At 57.2% G+C, this 21,263-nt stretch overlaps 1 protein-coding gene across 1 annotated transcript in view; it reads right to left on the bottom strand.

Annotated features, from left to right (window-relative positions):
• Positions 1 to 7,235: 7,235 nt before the first annotated feature.
• LOC122101875 (gamma-aminobutyric acid type A receptor subunit pi) overlaps positions 7,236 to 21,263 on the bottom strand; it is a 21,228-nt gene continuing 7,200 nt past the window's right edge. The window contains exons 5-10 of the mRNA XM_042672354.1: positions 19,670 to 19,887; positions 18,975 to 19,057; positions 11,384 to 11,521; positions 10,267 to 10,419; positions 9,455 to 9,642; positions 7,236 to 7,730 (exon numbers count right to left, since the gene is read on the bottom strand). Coding sequence (XP_042528288.1) covers positions 7,428 to 7,730; positions 9,455 to 9,642; positions 10,267 to 10,419; positions 11,384 to 11,521; positions 18,975 to 19,057; positions 19,670 to 19,887 — 1,083 coding nt within the window. The 3' untranslated portion in view covers positions 7,236 to 7,427. The remainder of the gene's footprint in view (positions 7,731 to 9,454; positions 9,643 to 10,266; positions 10,420 to 11,383; positions 11,522 to 18,974; positions 19,058 to 19,669; positions 19,888 to 21,263) is intronic.

Below are 21,263 nucleotides of genomic sequence, written 5' to 3'. Positions count from 1 at the left end.
AAGATGCAAATGAGCAAACATCTGCGTGGCAGTGATGGCTCTTAGCGGTCTCCCCAGAGGACTGCACACAAGCTATTTTACGCCTATGTTCTACTTGGAAAACATTATAAAAATTTGAGCCAACAGTGCACGAGAGCCCAGCGCATGCTGAAGCACGGTGAGCTTTCCTGATGGAGACGGAACCTTCTTGCCCTTTACATCCTCTCTTGGTTGGTAGAGTGAGCAAACAAGATAATTTGAAATACCTTTACCGCCATTTGGAGTGTCAGAACATACAATTTATCTTTAAATATGCAAACGGTGCGTGGCCAGGGAAGGCATTGTGTGTCCATACAAACCGTCTCCAAGCAGTCTCCCGCGCTGTGCTGATGGGGTCCTGCGCCTCTGACCTTCTGCCTCACCCCGATGGGGGAACGTCCCAGCCAGAGCTGTGTTCTTGGAGCAGCGGTCCGGGCAAAGCCCGTGGGCCGCTGCCGGTCTTCGTGTCTGCCTCTGCAGGGGACTGTACTTGGAAAGGGCAAAAACTCTGGGTCCTTTGGACTGAAAGAATTTTATGTTAAGAGCTGTGAAAGTCCGGCACTTGGCGCTGAGTGGGTGACGGTGAACCTGGGACTCATAGCAAGGGCCTGCCGAAAAAGAAAAAGGAAAAAGGTCCTTTTGGAGCCGGGCGCCCATGGCTCACGCCTGTCATCCTAGCAACTCGGGAGGCTGAGATCTGAGGATTGAGGTTCAAAGCCAGCCTGGACAGGAACGTCTGTGAGACTCTTATCTCCAATAAACCACCAGAAAACTGGAAGTGGCGCTGTGGCTCAAACAGTAGAGCGCTCGCCTTGAGCTGAAGAGCTGAGAGACAGTGCCCAGGCCCAGAGTTCAAGCCCCACGACTGATTACCTCCCCCCCCCAAAAAAAATCCCTTTTGGGGGAAGAAGAATAGATATATCTGATTTGGTAGTAAAAAGAATAAAAATACATCTAAAGATGCCTCTGTCTGGAGCTCTGGGATTGACCAGTCCCGGCAGAGGAAGAGGCCAAGGCGGCCGTGGAGGTCCAGCCGCAGAGGCCCATCTGCAGAGGCTGCTGGGCACCAGTGCGTGTCGGGGACACAGTCTGGCCACACGGGGGGGGGGGGGTGAGCGTGCAGGCTGCTCCTGTCCAGGCCGCACCGCACCACACAGTCAGGGGGTGATTGCTGGAGAGCACACGTGAAGGCTGGAGCAGCGGTCTCCGGGCCTGGCCTGGGAAGCACCTGAGCGGCCCTCTGCCCTTCATCTGCTAACATGGCTCATAAGCGGGTTGAACTTCATGAGGTCCACTCTGGGGGTGCGTGCGTGATTACGTATCTAATTAATTAGCACCCATTTGTATGAATTACCATCGCATTTCCAAATGTTTTCATATTTATGACCTCATTTAATCCGCTTTTACAATCTCACAGACCTATGAGCTAAGAAGGGTGAATATTTTTGTTCCACTTGATCTATAGGAAGCCAGGCAAATGGAGATTAAGCTAATGGCAGAGTGCGGGTCTCCTGACTCTCATTTCCGGGTCCCTCCACTAAATTAAACTGGATTAGTCTTTTGGGATGAGTGTGAAAGGGTATACGACTGGATTCTTTGTGGGGGAAAAAAACCCTGATAAATTATATTAAATTACTACAGGAGTAGATAAAAAGCAGATTTCTATTTCCCATGCTGTGAATTTGCCTTTGAGCCCCACTGTGAAGTGGGCTAGAATGTTCTGGCAGTACACAAGCCCGGAAAAGGTACATCTCATACTCCTCTAAATGGATAATTTCTCCCGGGACTTCTTTACATTCTGAAATTTTACTTTATTATTGCATGCTAAGGTTTGTGGCTCTAAATGCCACAGCGCAGGAGTCTAACTTTTATTGGTGATATTTGTGGTTATGACTTTCCTTTGTCATCTCCTTCCACTCCCTTTGTTTTGCTCTGTAGACGCGGTTTGATTTATGAATGAGGGCTTTTTGATTCTTTGAGATATATTTTGGAGAATTGGTTCAATAATGTGTTATTGAAAAGCGAAATCCATTGGGGACAGATCTTCCTCTAAAAAGAAATTTCTCATCAAGACCAGCTGTTTATTCATCTGTCACGCCACATTTTTGTATTTTATGTGGACGTATCCACATGCTTTGTTTGTTAAATATGTCCATGAAACTGTTCACTCACACGGCCAGCGTGGAGACTTCTGTGGTCTGGAGCTGAAGCGGTCTTATTCCAGCACCTCGGAGGAGGGAATGTCTGGCGTGTGGATACTCCTCTTGGGCATGACTCCGAAGGGCTCCACGCCTCCTTCCCTCTTCACCACTGAGCACTGTAGTGAGACTTGGAGTTGTACCCTTGACTTCAAGAGCTGCCTGGGAGCCAGCTTCCCCTCCTGCCACCGCACAGGCCAGACGCTGGTTGTGCGCAGGCTTAGCTTTTTGCTAACCTGGGGTGGTTTCTCTGAGTTTGGTTGCGTGCCTCCGGGTGTGATGTCCCGCACAAACACTGGCCTTGATCCTGAAGTCCTCATTTGTCATTGCCTGGCTTCTTGTTCTCTCAAGCCGAGTCAGAAATACACATTTGCCTGTTCTTTCTTGGCACGGACGTGGAAGATTCAATGAGACAGAGGGAGAGTTTGCTTGCAGTCCGCTCTGTTCCTTCTGCGTGTTCACTCATCACATCCAGTTGGACTCTTTCCTTCCAGGTGGCACACACAGCGGTGCAAGTCCTCAAAGATCATGGAGACATGGGTGCAAGTCCTCAAAGATTATGGAGACACGGATGCAAGTCCTCAAAGATCATGGAGACATGGGTGCAAGTCCTCAAAGATCATGGAGACACGGGTGCAAGTCCTCAAAGATCATGGAGACACGGGTGCAAGTCCTCAAAGATCATGGAGACAGCGGTGCAAGTCCTCAAAGTGCAAAGAGACATTGGTGCATATCTTCAAAGATCCGAGACACCAGTGCATGTCCTCCAACATCACAGAGACACCAGGGCATGTCCTTAAAGACAGATACACTGGTGCATGTCCTCAAAGATGTTGGAGACACTGGATGAACCTGCAGCTATTCACTTACTTTCTATGTTTTACTACCTTTTTCTGTTTTTTTTCCCTGAGGAATTTCTTTTGTCTTAATTTCTGGAAAGACACATAAGTAATAAGACCGATGGCCAGGGCTGGTAGCAGCGAGTCGAAGTCTGGGAGCCACAGGCCTGAAGAAATCAGTCTGAAGGTCTGTCTCTGGAGTTGTGAGGGACGCTCTTCAGCACCCGCCTCGCTGTTAGCAGCGCTTTGCCTGACCCCTCGATTTTACTCAGCCAGAGGCCTTCCTGCACACACAGCTGCCCGAGGGTATCTGAAAGGACAGCCATCTGCTCTTAGCAGGTGACTGGCAGAGTCACAATGGTGTGTTCTCCTGGGAAATTCCCAGATGGAGAATCTGAGAGTTCACGATTGGGCGTGTGCACATTCTACTCCTTCTGAACAATTAGACTTTCTCTTGAGCTCATTTATGCCGATTCACTTGTGTTCAGTTCATTGGCTCAGGAGAATAGTGGAACAGTGTGTCCCTGGTCCAAACCCTTCTTGATGATGGTTACTACTCAGGCTTGCATTTCAAGGGGCCAAAAGCTCATACCGGAGGTGTTTCCTATGAGTTCAATCCTCTCTCGTTTTTCTCTTGCCACACTGGCATATCCTTATGAGGTGTGGGCCAGTGCTGAACTTATTGTCTTTCAACTCAAATACACCGTGAGCTGATGTACACCTAAATTCTCTGCAAAAAGTATTAAAATAAACCTGTTGAAAATCGCATGTAATAGTATATGTATACAACTAAGGTGAAGCATGGTCATTTTTTCTTTCTGTGACACATGAATTACAGTGATCACGTTCTCTGTATGTGGAAGGTCAGTTGTAGAACTGTGCAGTTTAAGATGGATCTGCGGTAGGATGAGCTGAAGATGATTCATTCAGGGCCAGCAGCTGAGAAGAACGGCTCTGCACCCAAGGGCAGGTCTCAGTCCAGGACGTGGAACTCCCCAACCGCAGGGCTCTCTGCAGACACAGAGAGTGCGTGCCTTCCGCAAGTGATTCCAGCCCAGGCTGTGGCCCCCTGTGAACTCAGGCTCCTCTCTGCTGTGCTTGTTTCTCTGTTTTATTTGTCGTGAACCTTCTGCACTCACAACCCCCTAAGTTAAGACCATTGTTGTTCTTAATACCAAAGTGATTTACAATTATACTTCCATAATTTAGAATATTCTTTTTTTGTATGTGTGCTGGTCCTGGAGCTTGAGCTCAGGGCCTGAGTACTGTCTCTGAGCTTTTTTATTGCTCAAAACTAGTGCTCTACCACTTGAACCATAGTTCCACTGACAGATTTTTAGTAGTTCATCGGACATAAGAGATCTCACGGGCTTTCCTGCCTAGAAGGGCTTTGAACCACCGGTGTGAGCCGCTGGTGCCCTGCTGTCTTGGGATATTCTTGACCCAACCTCGTTTGATTTGATGAGGTTAGTCGACATTTTTACCCAAGAAATAAATATTTTGAATCAGTGAGTCCTGGGGCTCATGTGGGGTAGACTTTGAATATTAAGAGCGTCTTCCTGAGAGCTGACGCTGTAGCCAAGTGCTTCAAGTGCAGAGCAGTTCAATCTCGTATCCATATCCCTAGATCCATGTATGCACACACCCATAGCGATAAAGAAGCGATCCGGAGGGCGTGAGGGAGGCTGGCACACTCGGTGGGGTTCCGCCTCTGCAGGCGATTGCTTCTCCACAGGCCCATGTCTTGATGCAGTGGTGTCAAAGGAAAGCGCGGCTGTGGTGCAGCGGCTGCTGTTCTGAGGATGGAGGGCCCGGCGGCCTCCTGTGTGTGTGCCGTAAGGCGCACCTGTCCCGGTGAGGCCGCACACACACTGTGGAGAGAGGGCAGCTAACGTGGTGTGTTTGTTCATAATCACACACGCCTACCACGGTCCTTACACTGTCCGCTCAGAGCAGAGAGGTTATAGCGCCGGGCCTTTGTCACGTGTTTAAGATCACAGGTGCGATGACGGTGGAATCTCATCTCCTCCTCTTGGAACCCATTCTCATTAAAAAACGTCTAGTTAGCCATCAGCTGCTGGAATCCGGAGACACTGAGCTGTGGGAAGAGCTGCTCAGGGCACGGGCCTAAGGCCCAGAAGCAAGGCGTGTGTGGGGGGGGGCAGCCACAGTTCCCACGCAAGCCCGTGGCTGAGCCGGACGCGGTGCCGCGCCTTGCACAGGGCCTGGCCCAGAAGCCCGGGGAAGGAGCGGCCCGGCCCAGGTGAGGGAAGCAGGCAGCCGCCGTCCCCGGCACAGGTCCCGGGCTGCGCCCAGCCGTTCCTCCAGCACTCAGGGGTCAGGACGCGCCCACCCTAGCTCACAGGAGCCGCCATGTCAGACTTTCCAGACGGAAGGATCCGGAAGGGAGCAGAGCAGGTCCACCGGAGCCAAGTGCCTGTGCCTGGAAGCCACAGCTGCCTGTCAGCAGACGTCCCCCTCCTCACGGGAGCACGGGGATGAGGACTCCTTCCTCCTCACGGGAGCACGGGGATGGGGACTCCTCCCTCCTCACGGGAGCACGGGGAGGGGGACTCCTCCCTCCCTCCTCACGGGAGCACGGGGATGGGGACTCCTCCCTCCTCACGGGAGCACGGGGATGGGGACTCCTCCCTCCCTCCTCACGGGAGCACGGGGATGGGGACTCCTCCCTCCCTCCTCACGGGAGCACGGGGATGGGGACTTTTCCCCCCTCACGGGAGCACGGGGAGGGGGACTCCTCCCTCCTCACGGGAGCACGGGGATGGGGACTCCTCCCTCCCTCCTCACGGGAGCACGTGGAGGGGGACTCCTCCCTCCCTCCTCACGGGAGCACGTGGAGGGGGACTCCTCCCTCCTCACGGGAGCACGGGGAGGGGGACTCCCCCCTCCTCACGGGAGCACGGGGATGGGGACTCCTCCCTCCTCACAGGAGCACGGGGAGGGGGACTCCTCCCTCCCTCCTCACGGGAGCACGTGGAGGGGGACTCCTCCCTCCCTCCTCACGGGAGCACGGGGAGGGGGACTCCTCCCTCCCCCTCCTCACGGGAGCACGGGGATGGGGACTCCTCCCTCCCTCCTCACGGGAGCACGGGGAGGGGGACTCCTCCCTCCCTCCTCACGGGAGCACGGGGAGGGGGACTCCTCCCTCCCTCCTCACGGGAGCACGGGGAGGGGGACTCCTCCCTCCTCACGGGAGCACGGGGATGGGGACTCCTCCCTCCTCATGGGAGCACGGGGATGGGGACTCCTCCCTCCCTCCCCCCCTCCTCACGGGAGCACGGGGATGGGAGCCCCTTGGGGAAGGACTCCAGGACTGTCCCGGGTATTTTGTAGCAGAGCGACAGGAAGGACAGATGGATGCAGGACCCCCTGCCCTTCGGCTCTGCCCACGGCAAGTGGGGACCCAGGAAGTGACCAGAAGCCACTTCATAGCCACAGTCTCGTCCGACTCCGGGAATTATGGGAACGCTCGGGGCATTTGCACGGATGTGCGCGTCATCCTCAGACCAAAGCAGCTGGACGGGTGTGCGGGAGGATTCTGCTCTGGGAAGCTCATTATGTCTTAGGAACAGGAGATTTATGTTTCCGATCACTGATCCACTGCCTTATATTCGCTTACATTTGCTTTTTCAATGATGTGACTTATTGGAATTTAGGGAGCATTCTGTGGTATTAAATAAGACTCATCATTAAAAACTCCTCTTGGCCGGGCGCCTGTGGCTCACGCCTGTCCTAGCTTCTCAGGAGGCTGAGATTTGAGGATCACGGTTCAAAGCCAGCCCAGGCAGGAACGTCTGTGAGATTCTTACAATAACCTAACCCCTCCCCCCACTGCCTCAAAAAAACAAAAACAGAAACAAAGGTGGAAGTGTGCCATGGCTCAAGTGGTAGAGCGCTACCCTCGAGCAGAACAGGCTCAGGCCCTGAGTTCAAGCCCCAGGACTGGCAACAAAGAAAAAACAAACAAATACATTGTGTTAGAGCACTGAGTACAAATAAATTGACTTGAGTCACATTTCATTTTAATTAAAAACAAATACTGTAAAAAGCTGGTCCCTAAATCGGCAACCAGGTATTTCCTAAGCCGTCTTCCATAAGAGGCAGAGATTTAGTGAGTGACCCCGATACTGAGGAGTGAGGGCTCCTTCCCCTCCCAGGCTCCTAAGGTGGTAAACACAGACGGGCAGCCGCGGTGAACAGCTCTGGGTGATAGTCCCGGCTGCCCCAGGACTTCCTTCACAGAGTTGAATGAGGTTTCTGTTGCAAGGCCCTGTCATGCTAGGCTTACATCGGCGGCCCTAGAGTAGCCTGGACCTCACGGTACCCTCCTGAATGCCCGTGACAGGTCATCTCAAAAATACATGTAGTATGCCCAGTAAAACACATTGGCCAGCATAAAAATCAAAGGGAACAGGAGCTTGGAGTATCGATCCACGTTGCTGGGGTTCTGAATGGTGAAGCAATCTGCAATCCTGCCGACTTTCTCCCGGAAGATGACCTTGAACTTGTCGCTGGCCTTCATGGTCAGGTCGCTGTAGCCGATATTGTCACCAGAAATCTCGATGCTGGCAAAGCTGATCTTCCCCTTGAAGCTGGAGATGGAGCTGTTGATGATGTTGGTGATGTTGACTTCCTCCACCTCCTTCTCCGCCCCCTGCGTCACAGACAGCAAAGTTAGCTTGGAAAGCCAAGAATGAGGAGAGGTGTAGAACCCTAGCTACCCAACAACGAGGTTGAATCGGGCAAGGGTCTGAGCACCGGCAGGAATGGCTGGATCCCAAGGTTCCAGGGGGCCCCCATTCTCCAGTGGCCAGGCCAAACGGGAGTGTAAGCTAATTGGAAAGGGTGTGCTTGGACATTTTTGGCCGGCCCGTGTACTCTCTGGGCGTCGGGTCTGGGATGAGTCAACTGGCCTCGTTGAGTGGCAGGTCTCTCAACCCTGAAATAAGGATAATCACGGTGCTCCTTGGCTTGGGTTGTTGGATGGACTGGGGGCTGGAGTTGGCAGAGGTCTGGGCCACCGCGGGCCTTCCCAGGGGCCTCTGCAGATGAAGGGCATTCTGCTCCCGCAGTTCGACTCCTACCCGTTCTCCAACCCCTTTCCCTGATCTAGCAAACCTAGAGTTTGGGGAGAGGCGTATAATCGAACCTCCTTTCCCTCCTTTACACTCTTCTTCCTCTGGCCTACGTGTCCACTGCTCCTGGGACAGAGCTGCTGGCTGCTCTGGTTACCGAGTCCCGGGCATTTCCTGACGTAGGTGCCTGTCACCATCTTGTCTGCAAGCATAAGCTTCCATACGCCAGTGTCTACCGAGCGTGGCTTCCCAGGACTGCAGGGTTCCACGTGGCCGTAAAGGCTGTGTCAGCCGTGTGAGCCGAGCCGAGGCTGCTGCCAGAGGGCATGGCGGTGGCAGGGTTCCGGGCTACACAGCCACGGCTAAGTCTCAGCGACCCTTGCTCGTCTGTGTCTCTGGGTCGTTCACTGCCCTCCTTAGTCTTCAGATTCCACAACTAGAAATGGAGCTGGTTCTCACTGGGCTGTCCCACGCGTCTGAAATGTTATAACGTCGCAGAAGGCTCTACTGCGTCTGGCTCACAAACGCACTCGATAACTTATCAGAGACTGGGCCTTGGCCTTTCACGCTAAATAAAATGACTGCTTCCCTGTGGTTCTCCTGATGAGCAGGAAAAATGTGCTAATCAAGAAAATTCTTATGATTTAATGTCTTCCTGTCCTTTATAAATGAGTAGTTATATAATTCAAGCGCACAAGGATGTATCAGAAGAATTAAATAGTAATTAAAATATTAACCTGAAATTTGCAAACCACTGATCATATTTGGTTTGATATTGGAGTTTTCTACCCATGCTGGTTCTTGCAGTCATAATGTTGTATTGCATATGCAAAACAGTTACTTTCTGCCAAGGAATTGAATGTGTTGGTATCTCATTGTATATGGAGAAGAGAAACCTCCCTGCCTCTCTCCTCCTCCTCCTCTTCCTCCTCCTCCTCCTCCTCCTCAAGGCCTGGGTACTATCCCGGAGCTTTTTCACTCAAGGCTAGCACTCTATCCCTTGAGCCACAGCTCCACTTCTGTCTTGTTTGCTGGTTAACCTGGGGGTAAGAGTCTCACAGACTTTTCTGCCAGTCTGACTTTGAACTGCATTTCTCAGACCTCAGCCGCAGGAGCCGCTGGGGTGCCCGGCGTGAGCCGCCGGTGCTCAGCTGAGAACCCTTTCTAAAGGGCCCAAGGGCCCACGGTGGACACTGGCTCTGGGTCAAGACTCACAAGCAAGTGAGCCAGCGGGCAAGCGGGGCCCGGCTCACGTCCGGACAGCGTGCGGATCGGTGATGGATCGCAGACAGCAAGCCCTCACCCTGTCTTTGGCTGCCACCTGCTGTAAGGAGCTGTAGTGCGCAACGGCGTACTCCACCAGGGCTCCGAACACGAAGCTGAAGCAGATGCCCAGGTACACGTCGATGGCTTTGATGAAGCAGTTGGTGTTGGGCAGGGACGTGCGGGAGCCGATCATCAGCGTGGTCATGGAGAGCACTGTGGTCACCCCTGGGAAAAGAGGGGGTGCGTCGGTGCCGGAGCTGGAGCCGGGAGCCCTCCCCAGGCTGGGCGCCGGTCGGGACCCGTGGGTTGGGCACAGAACCCTTCTGGGGATGGGTGACTGATCTGTCTACATGCACGGACAGAGCACACGGCTCTGCCCTCCCTGTGGGGGTGGCGACACAGAGCGTGATTGACAACTGACCATCCAATCACATTCCTCGCATTTGTCACTGCAAAACAGAAACCTAACTGTAAGAAAAAAAAATATCAAGCACTTTCCCCAAAGTTGTCTTTCTCTGTCTCGGTCTCCTTTTCTCTCTCTCTCTCTGCAGAGGAGTTTCTCAAGAGATCAGTTCTTGATGGATGAGAGCCACGGTGGAGCCGGGGGTGGGCGAGTGACTGATCAAACCAGCTCTTAAAACCACCTATTGATCCAGGAAAATGATATTGACTGAGATGAACCCCAGGAAACAAACAAAGAAGCCCATTGGACAGCTCGGAGGCGTGGCTCAGCGATAGAGCACCCATCCAGCAAGTACAAGGCTCTGAGTTCAAACCTCACCACTGACTGACCAAACACCCCCCTTCCCCCCAAAAAAGAGCCCCCACAAAGACTCATTAGCTGCTTACCAATGCAGGTTCTTGCGGGAACGGAGTCGAGGGAGATCCAGAAGGAGACCCAGGACAGCACCACCAGGAAAGTGGAGGGGACGTAGGTTTCCAGGATGAAGTACAACACGTTTCTCCGCAGTTCAAACTGCAAGACCAGCCGCGTGTAATTTCCTGACGGGAGAGGAGAGACACGGAGTCGCATCCGATGTGCTTGCGGTGGCCGGGCTTCCCGGGCCGGGGGGGGGGGGGGGGGGAGTGGTGGTGGTGAGCGCATCCGTTCTGGCTACGGCTGCTACCCGAGCCCAGGGACCCGGGCACTGGCTGTATGGTTGCACCCATGCCCTGATGGCATGGAGTGGGATTTATGGTGGCACTGTTGTAAAAGGACAGTAACATTACCGGGAAAATGCACAATATATCAAATAAGAATGTGTGCTTCCGGAGCCTATGGGACCCTAGAGATCATTTATTATTTTGCTTCCTGGTGGAGGGCTGAAGACACCGAGAGTTGTGGTGACAGTAAAGTCCCACGGTGGATGCTGGACAAACAGATCTTTTGCTCTGTGGTCCCAATACATGCAACTCGTCTACACGGTCTGTATCACCCCTTGGTTTGGAAAGCCAACCTTAAAACAAAGACCAAAACTACACCATTTGGCTGCACGGTGGCCTAGTTTTATATCTGAGGTGGGGATGTGATCCCTAGACTTTCATGGAGAAAACTAAAGCCTTTCTTTCCCTCATGAATCCAAATTAAGAATTCAGATTGGAAACGATGGCGGCACAAGCCTAAACTGAAAACGTGTCTGCTCCTCTTTAAATAGAGCACATTCACGACCCCTTCTAAAAGTAATGCCAGCAGAAAGAGAGGAGCCTCTTCCCATTCCTTTCTCTTCCCTCGGCGCCAACCCGCCCTGCGTTTCCACGCGTTTCCGCGCGGGCTCAGCTCCGACACATGGTGATTTCATAGGGTGGAAACATGGGTGACCGGGAAGGAAGAGCGGCTGCTGCTGGGTGCGTTGGCCCCACGTGGAGCCTGCGCCACGTCCCCCCCAGGCCTGGAACTCCAGTGGCCGCGAGGAAAGCCGGCCCCTTGCAGTCCCCCCCTCCGGGATGGACTGCGTGCGGGAGTTACCTGTCTCCTGCTGGGACGTGGTGACCGAGGTGAAGTAGCGCTGCACCGTGTACTGGGCCAGCCGCAGGTTCTCCAGGCCGCGCACAGAATCGTTGCCCCGGAGCCAGGCGAACTCCACGTCGCTCCCATCATAGCCCCCTGAGAGAGGCGGGGGGGTCAGACGTGGGGGTGGGGGGGGTAAGACGTGGGGGTGGGGGGGGGTAAGACGTGGGGGAGGGGTGGGGTCAGACGTGGGGGAGGGGTGGGGTCAGACGTGGGGGAGGGGTGGGGTGTGGGTGTGGGTGTGGGGTGTGGGTGTGGGTGTGGGTGTGGGTGTAGGTGTGGGTGTGGGGTGTGGGTGTGGGGTGTGGGTGTGGGTGTGGGTGTGGGGTGTGGGTGTGGGTGTGGGGTGTGGGGTGTGGGTGTGCGTGTGGGTGTGGGTGTGGGTGTGGGTGTGCGTGTGGGTGTGGGTGTGGGTGTGGGTGTGGGGTGTGGGTGTGGGTGTGGGTGTGGGGTGTGGGTGTGGTGTGTGGGTGTGGGGTGTGGGGTGTGGGTGTGCGTGTGGGTGTGGGTGTGGGTGTGGGTGTGCGTGTGGATGTGGGTGTGGGTGTGGGTGTGGGGTGTGGGTGTGAGTGTGGGGTGTGGGTGTGGGTGTGGGGTGTGGGTGTGGGGAGTGGGTGTGGGTGTGGGGTGTGGGTGTGGGGTGTGGGTGTGGGTGTGGGGTGTGGGTGTGGGGTGTGGGTGTGGGGTGTGGGTGTGGTTGGGGTGTGGGTGTGGGTGTGGGTGTGGGTGGGGTGTGGGTGTGGGTGTGGGTGTGGGGTGTGGGTGTGGGGTGTGGGTGTGGGGTGTGGGTGTGGTTGGGGTGTGGGGTGTGGGTGTGGGTGTGGGTGTGGGTGTGGGTGGTGGGTGTGGGTGTGGGTGTGGGGTGTGGGGTGTGGGTGTGCGGTGTGGGTGTGGGTGTGGGGTGTGGTTGTGGGTGTGGGGTGTGGGTGTGGGTGTGGTTGTGGGTGGGGTGTGGGTGTGGGTGTGGGTGTGGGTGTGGGGTGTGGGTGTGGGGTGTGGGTGTGGGTGTGGGTGTGGGGTGTGGGTGTGGGTGTGGGTTGTGAGTGTGTGTGTGGGTGTGGGGTGTGGGTGTGAGTGTGGGTGTGGGGTGTGGGTGTGAGTGTGGGTGTGGGGTGTGGGTGTGGGTGTGGGGTGTGGGTGTGGGGTGTGGGGTGTGGGGTGTGCGTGTGGGTGTGGGGTGTGGGTGTGGGTGTGGGTGTGGGGTGTGGGTGTGGGGTGTGGGTGTGTGGTGTGGGGTGTGGGTGTGGGGTGTGGGGTGTGCGTGTGGGTGTGGGGTGTGGGTGTGGGTGTGGGGTGTGGGGTGTGGGTGTGGGGTGTGGGGTGTGCGTGTGGGTGTGGGGTGTGGGTGTGGGTGTGGGTGTGGGTGTGGGTGTGGGTGTGGGGTGTGGGTGTGGGGTGTGGGTGTGGGTGTGGGTGTGGGGTGTGGGTGTGGGTGTGGGTGTGGGGTGTGGGTGTGAGTGTGGGTGTGGGGTGTGGGTGTGGGTGTGGGGTGTGGGGTGTGGGTGTGGGGTGTGGGGTGTGCGTGTGGGTGTGGGGTGTGGGTGTGGGTGTGGGGTGTGGGTGTGGGTGTGGGTGTGGGGTGTGGGTGTGGGGTGTGGGTGTGGGGTGTGGGTGTGGGTGTGGGTGTGGGGTGTGGGTGTGGGGTGTGGGGTGTGGGTGTGGGTGTGGGTGTGGGTGTGGGTTGTGAGTGTGGGTGTGGGTGGGTGTGGGTGTGGGGTGTGGGTGTGGGTGTGGGTGTGGGGTGTGGGTGTGGGTGTGGGTTGTGAGTGTGGGTGTGGGTGTGGGGTGTGGGTGTGAGTGTGGGGTGTGGGTGTGGGTGTGGGTTGTGAGTGTGTGTGTGGGTGTGGGGTGTGGGTGTGAGTGTGGGTGTGGGGTGTGGGTGTGGGTGTGGGGTGTGGGTGTTGGGTGTGGGGTGTGGGTGTGGGGTGTGGGGTGTGGGTGTGGGTGTGGGGTGTGGGTGTGGGGTGTGGGTGTGGTGTGTGGGTGTGGTGTGTGGGTGTGGGTGTGGGTGTGGGGTGTGGGTGTGGGTGTGGGGTGTGGGGTGTGGGTGTGGGTGTGGGTGTGGGGTGTGGCTGTGGGGTGTGGGTGTGGGTGTGGGTGGGTGTGGGGTGTGGGTGTGGGTGTGGGTGTGGGTGTGGGGTGTGCGTGTGGGTGTGGGGTGTGGGTGTGGGTGTGGGGTGTGGGTGTGGGTGTGGGTGTGGGGTGTGGGGTGTGGGTGTGGGTGTGAGTGTGGGGTGTCGGTGTGGATGTGGGTGTGAGTGTGGGGTGTGGGGTGTGGGTGTGAGTGTGGGGTGTGGGGTGTGGGTGTGGGTGTGGGTGTGGGTGTGGGGTGTGGGTGTGGGTGTGGGGTGTGGGGTGTGGGTGTGGGTGTGGGGTGTGGGTGTGGGTGTGGGTGTGGGGTGTGGGGTGTGGGTGTGGGTGTGAGTGTGGGGTGTCGGTGTGGATGTGGGTGTGAGTGCGGGGTGTGGGGTGTGGGTGTGAGTGTGGGGTGTGGGGTGTGGGTGTGGGTGTGGGTGTGGGTGTGGGTGTGGGGTGTGGGGTGTGGGTGTGGGTGTGGGGTGTGGGTGTGGGTGTGGGTGTGGGGTGTGGGTGTGGGTGTGCTTGGCAGGGTTCTGAGGTGGGATCGGGTCACCTGCGGAGCTTCCCCTCCCCGGGAGCCGGCCCTGGGTCAGGCCTGGTGGACGTCGCCTCCCTGGCTCTACCCGGAGTTTAGGAGCCCCGAACCGTGGACAGGCCGAGGCCCGCGCACCAGCCCCGCGCACAGGCCTCAAACACGGGCCTCGCACACCGGCCTCACACACTGGCCTCACACACCGGCCTCGCACACCGGCCTCACACACTGGCCTCGCACACCGGCCTCACACACCGGCCTCGCACACCGGCCTCACACACCGGCCCTGTGCACCGGCCTCACACACTGGCCTCACACACCGGCCTCACACACTGGCCTCACACACTGGCCTCGCACACCGGCCTCACACACCGGCCCCGTGCACCGGCCTCACACACTGGCCTCGCACACCAGCCTCGTGCGCCGGCTGCCTTCCGGGTGGTCCAGGCACGGCGGAGCTCCCAGGGAAGTCGGACGTGGTCCATTCTCACTGCACACGGGCACTCACGGGACACCCGCCCACGGTCCTCAGCCCTCACACGTGACACTGCCTGCCCGCACGGCCCGACGGCCCCAGGTCCGCCCACCGGTGGCCACAGCGGCCATTCACCAGACGTGTACCTCACGCTGCTCCTCACCTCTCCCGGGCTCCCACAAAACTACCATGTCTATTTCTTCCACTTAAGATGGACGTTCACATCTCTGAACCTTGAGATGGAGCTTAGGGCCAGCGGTGCGTGCGTGGGTGCGTGGGTGTATGTGCGCGCGCGCGCGCGCGCGCGTGTGTGTGTGTGTGATCCAATAGATGTTGCACCTCAGAACTGAGGGATGCACCGTGTGTTCTGCCCTCTCTCTACAGGAGACCTCAGAGGCTGAGGAGAGACACAGCTTTCTCAGAATGCAAGGCAAGAAACAAAGCCAGCACCGCACCTCAGGAAACTCCCACCCAGAGCCGGGTGACCTGGGTAATGGGTGCCGTGTCTATCATTTAGCAAGCAATTACTGTCTGAGTGCTGTGCCGCATTACCGTCTCAATTAATCCTCAAAATATCCTTTGAGGAGCCCGTGAATAGCGAATAAGCGCATGGAAACAACCCCACATCGTTCATCATTAGGAAAGTGCAAATCGAAGCCACCACCCTCATCAGAACAGCTAGCAAGAACACACAGCAAGCCGGGAAGGCGCAGAGCTGCGGAGGCTTCAGGCGGGACCGAGCAAAGCACTTCAGCAGCTCCCTAAACTAAATCTGCCGCCTCACCAGGATCCTGCTCCTGGGATCTGCCACGAGAACATCCTATTCACACAAAGGTGGTAGGCAAACGTTCACAGTGACTCACACCTGTAATCCTAGGGAGTCAACAGCTGAGATCTGACTACAGCAGCCGACGCCAGCCCCGCGGTTGGTCCCTGAGACCCTCATCTCCTCTCAGCCAGCAACGTCTGGCAGTGGAGCTGCGGCTCAAGTGGCAGGGAGCTGGTAAAAGCAAAGGCCTTGAGTTCAAGCCCAGGACAAGCACAGTGAAATGTTCACAGTAGCATTATGCAAGCAAATGTTCACCAGCTGGGGAACATTACTGCTGCACGTGTGTATGTGTGTATATTACACACACATGCATACATGTGAGTGTGCGTTACACACATACACACATGGAGGGATATATTATACACACAGAGGCACGCTACTGCGCAGTACAAAAAAACGGAGTTCTAGTGACTCACCACAGCATTTATGAAGCTACAAACATTTTTGCACAGCAGGAAAAGCCAGATGCAAAAGACCACCTAGTGTGACGATTCCGTTTGTAGGCCCTAATCAGGAGAGACTACTTCCCAGGACAGGAAGTAGGCCGTGCACCTGGGAGCCGGTGGCTGGAAGAGGAGATTGCAAGCAGGTACGGGTGGGAAGCTGTAGGGAGCCCTATGGTGGATGGTCGCGCAACTGGACAAGGTTGCCGAGAGCTTTGGGTCCCATGCTTCAGATGAACATGTGGATCACGCCTCCATAGACACGTCACCACACAAGACCGTGAGCTAGATCCGGTTCCTTTTCCTGCTTCACTGAGAAACGGAGGCCGGAGCGTGAGGTGGAGGCTGAGTCTGAAACGCACGCCGGCTTCATTGTCCGAAGACCATGCGGGGAACCACCTGGCGGGGCCGCGCTGATGTCGGCATACGCGTACGGGAGCCGGCGTGTGGGGTCACCTCTCTCCTCCATGACGCCCGGGCTCCTGGGGGTCTTTCAGGGAAAAATCATCTCTTTGAAGGCTGGCATGTAGAAAAATCCCTTAACGGGGTTTCCCTTCCAACAGCCGCTGAGCCCCCGGCGGCCTCCTCGCCGGGACGGCGCCACTTGGGGTGGGAAGCTGGGCAGAGTCGCTCTCCTGGGGTGAGGTGAGCGCCACACTCTCCAGGGCAGCAGCCACTCCTTCCAGCGGGATTCCCACGGCCCCGTCTTTGATCACCTCAAGTGTTATTCTGCCACGAAACATCTGCGTTGCTTCAAGATGGGTCTGCGTGCATTGAGTCTTTAATGGCTTCTTGCCCCCTACGGCTGTGCTTGCTTGATGCTGTCCGTGCCCGAGGGCGGGGTCCCCTGGGCCAGACCCGAGGTCTGCCCACAGCCCTCATAAACCATGTCTGATCAGTGGGTGCCCGGGTTTGCTGGCTATTTTGGAGCGGTTTAGGGAGCAGGAGAGCAGGACATGGGCAGTATGGGAGAGCTCACTGCGGGCTTAGCCAGGTTCCCGCATCAGCAAGCCCCGGATCACCACGCAGGAGCCCCGGATCACCACGCAGGAGCCCCGGATCACCACGCAGGCGCACTGGCATGCTCATTTCACACTTGACTTAGATCAGCTGATGGCACTGGGTTTGAACTCAGACTCGTGAGGCCGGCTCTCTTACCCTTGAAGCACACCTTCCGTCCTTGTATGCACGGGTTACTGTTCAGATAGGGTCCCATTTCCTCCCCAGGCCTGTGGCTGGGCCACAGTACACAATAATCCTAATTTTTTTTTTCTATTGTAGTTGAGATGACAGGGGCACACCACTGTGTCCAGCTATCAACTGAGAAAGCCTCTCAGGAGTTTTGTTTTGTTTTTTAACTGGGACTAGCCATGAACCATGATCCTCCCAATATCGGCCTTGCAGACGTGAGCCACCGGCTTCTTTCTTAGCGTCAGGTATTTTCTCACATGTTGGTGGTACGTGTGTGTGTGTGTGCGTGTGTGTGGGTGAGGGTCTGACACAGACCCTCTGGCACATGGTAGATAAGGCCCCACCACTGGGTGGCGCCCTTGCTCCCCGCTGCCCTCTCTGACCTTTGTTGCGTTCTTGCTCGCTCCTGTGTGTGGCAGATTCTGTGTCCTGCTCTTTGTCCCTGAGTCAGTTTCGACCTCGTTTCCCGGGGGACAGGGAGCCCGGCACCCAGGCTCCCGCGGTACACCTGCCTGCTCTGCCGTGCGGGCGGCCCTGTCCCTGCGGTCGGTGTTAGAATCCTCGGAGGCCAGAGCATCCTTTCTGTCTGCCACCCTGGGCCTCGCTCGGTGGTTTGCTGCCTGAGTGAGGCTGTCGGCTGGCCCCCACCCCGCCGTGCAGGCTGGCCGGGGCCTCCGAGGGAAAGTGTGGAACTGAAACGTGAGGATGAGCCAAAACATCCTCAGGACACAGGCAAGGAAAGCTGGCTGTGGCCCTGAGTGGCTCGCGGGAGAACTGATGACCACACCATCGCTCCGTGTAACACCTGTGGGCCGGGGTGAGCGCCTGTGGGGCCTCAGTTTGGGGAAGATAAGGATGCTAAACAACCACCAGAGACGCTGCTGAGGAATTGTGAAAAGCTTCTCCCCGTCCCCACATTGCTATTTAAACATCACTTTTCGGCCTGCTCGGGGAAAACGCAGAACTCTGATCACGCGTGAGCCGCTGGAACGAGGTTTCGGGGCGCCTCTGGCTGGGTTAGGGGTCCTCAAACCCCACCTCCGCCCCAGCGTGGCTCGACCAGCCTCTGTCTGTAACTGCAGAGGGGCGACGGGACTTATCTCACTGGGATTTTGGAAGGTGTCTAGCAGGGCCTGGCACATGGGCACCGTGGCGTTTGCCAGAGAAGAGCTTCTCTGTTCTTCTTGTTGATGGGGTGGGGGGGGGGAGTGTTTGGGCAGAGACAGCAGAGCCATGCAAGTCGGGCTGATCTCGCTCTGCATTTCCTGCCTGAGATCCCCCCCCCCCCCGCCCCCATCCTCACAGGGCATATGGGATTTTCTAGCAACCGCGGTGATTTTTGCGCTAGAAAAGCATTGAGGCTTTATGGAATTCAAGGCGTAGCTCTGGGTGGTTGGCGAAGATCTACAGCCAGGTCTGGCGGCCGGGTGGGGCCCAGGGCCGCCATCATTCCTGGAGGCGTTGTGGCGGGCAGGACTGGCGCTCTGAGGGTGAGCAGCCGAAGGCGGCGTGCGAAGGGGCTGCACGGCTAAGCAGCACCGAGACGGCGTCTACCACACGGGGCTCTCACCGAGGAGGGCTGCCCGGCTGCGAGAGTCTGGGAGAAGGATTTCACAGAGACTGGCCTTTTGGAGGCGCCGGAGGCCCCACAGGGGAGGGGGGGGTGTTTTCTGGGCTGCGTAATCTGTGGCAGGTGCTGAGCGGGGTGGCGGGGCGGCTCGCGGGGTAGGGTGTGGAGCCTCATCGGAGCCTTGCCTCCGCTGGGCTGTCTACTAGAAGGCGCGAACACACACACGGTCCTTCCCCAGGGCACCTGTTAGCCAGCTTTTCTCTAAGCACCCCGGGCAACGTCAGGAGTGCTGCGAGGGTTGGGGCGCTTACTTCAGCCCAGTGCAGCCTCCTGCCTCGGCCCGCGCCTCTGCCTCCGCACTGCGCCCCGTGTGAGCGCTCTAATTCACGCTAGACAGAGCCGAGCCGGCCGGGCCGCGGTGTGTACTCACAACTCTCCAGCTGCAGCTTGCAGGTCTGTGTGTCCATGGGGTATTTGGACAGGTCCATGTTACAGGTAACAGTGGTTGTGATTCTAAGAGAAGAAAGACTGAGCGTCAGCCGAGGGGTCTGGGGTCACAGGCGTGCTGGGGACAGAGAAGGACTCGAGTTCTGACCGCCCGGACTCCCGAGCCGAGCTGCTGGCCGTCCCGGCCCGTCAGAATCGCACACAGAATCGCACACAGACCGGGTGACATGCTGCAATTCAGGCGGCTGCACAGGCACGCACGCAGACACGCACACACACGCATGAACAGTATGCACACGTGCACATGTGTGCTGTGGGATTACGGGGGACTGGAACAGGAGCATGGTGGGGCCGGGAGAGGCCCCTAAGGAGAAGCTGAGCTGTGGCTCTCTGGGAGGGTGGAGAGCTGCAGAGGAGGGCCTAGAAACTTCCATGATGGCCGGATAGCATGTGGCTTGTTGTTGGGAGTACGCACTGGTCACGTTCACGTTGGGCTCGGGTCCCCAGGCCTCTGAGGGGTGGGGCACCCCATCCTGGCCCCAGCAGGGCCCTGCGGGGAGCGTCAGCCTCAGGGCGTGGGGTGGAGGGGATACAGGCAGCCGCTCACCCGAGCGCACACAGTGACCACTCACGCGGCAGTGGAGCGCACACAGAGCTGCGGAGCCAGGAGCCACTCACCTGAGCGCATACAGGACCGTGCCGTTGGAGAAGAGGCGGACGAGCCTGTTCCCCACGGTGACCTCATGCAGGAAGGACTTCTTGGACTCCACAATGTACGTGTCAGGCACCCAGAGGAACTCCACCAGGCGGGCGTCCAGAGTGAAGCTCTTGTTGCCTTCAAATACCAGCCGCGGGTCTGTCCAGCGCTGGCGGAGGTAGATGGTGGCCGTGTAGTCCTGAGGAGGCGAGGACCGGTGCGGGGGCAAGGGAGGGAAAGGCCAGAATCGGAAGGGAAGGGGTCACATTCCGCCCAGGAGAACAGACACAGTGGCTGTTCCCCCAGACAACCCCAGTGCCGACGGAGCGGTGCAGGCCCCTGAGCCGTGGGGTGTAGGCTCACAGGGCAGACACGAGGAAGGTCTTCCTACGGGTGCCGATCGCCGGCCTCCACGATTCCCCGGTGTGCACAGCAGCCCTTTCCAGAAGACTGCCTTTAGTGTGGTCTCGTGCATGTGTGTGCGTGCGTGCACATGTGTGCATGTGTGTGCATGTGTGCGTGCATGCACATGTGTGTGCGTGAGCAGGTGTGTGCATGCATGTGCGTCTGTGCTGTGTGTGTACGTGCGTGTGCATGTGTGCTGTGTGTGTGTGCGTGTGTGTGTGTGTGCGTGTTCTCTAAGGAATGAGACTAGATTGAGTAACTCTCATTGGCTCATCTCCCTGCTGGACGGCTCTTATTGGCTCGTCTCCCTGCTGGACGGCTCTCATTGGCTCGTCTCCCTCCCCGCTGGACGGCTCTCATTGGCTCGTCTCCCTCCCCGATGGACAGCTCTCATTGGCTCGTCTCCCTCCCCGCTGGACGGCTCTCATTGGCTCGTCTCTCTCCCTGCTGGACGGCTCTCAGGGATTTGTCTTGACTCTGAAGGACTCTGTGGAACCTCAGCTTTTCCCCCACACTAATGCACTCATTTCATTTTCTGGGTTCTCTCCTCCTGGCCTCTGATTATCGTAAAACATGTCTGTGAGACTCTTCCATGGTCTTGACGTTGGACACTGTTCTAGCCACGGTCAGTCCAGACAGACTGAAAACCTTTCTTTCTGGTCTTTGGGAGACTTTTCCCTATTAAGCACAAGGAAAATCTCCCTGGATCACACAGAAGGAGTGCTCACACAGGGAGGTGCTCACACAGGGAGGTGCTCACACAGGGAGGTGCTCACACAGGGAGGTGCTCACACACAGGGAGGTGCTCACACAGGGAGGTGCTCACACAGGGAGGTGCTCACACAGAGAGGTGCTCACACACAGGGAGGTGTTCACACACAGGGAGGTGCTCACACAGAGAGGTGTTCACACACAGGGAGGTGTTCACACACAGGGAGGTGCTCACACACAGGGAGGTGCTCACACACAGGGAGGTGTTCACACAGGGAGGTGTTCACACACAGGGAGGTGCTCACACACAGGGAGGTGTTCACACAGGGAGGTGTTCACACAGGGAGGTGTTCACACAGGGAGGTGCTCACACACAGGGAGGTGTTCACACAGGGAGGTGTTCACACACAGGGAGGTGCTCACACACAGGGAGATGCTCACACAGAGAGGTGCTCACAC

This window comes from Dipodomys spectabilis, unplaced genomic scaffold, assembly GCF_019054845.1.
Source record: "Dipodomys spectabilis isolate Male_0828 unplaced genomic scaffold, ASM1905484v1 ptg000699l, whole genome shotgun sequence".
NCBI lineage: Eukaryota > Metazoa > Chordata > Mammalia > Rodentia > Heteromyidae > Dipodomys > Dipodomys spectabilis.
This window is presented reverse-complemented; position numbering and strand designations above follow the sequence as displayed.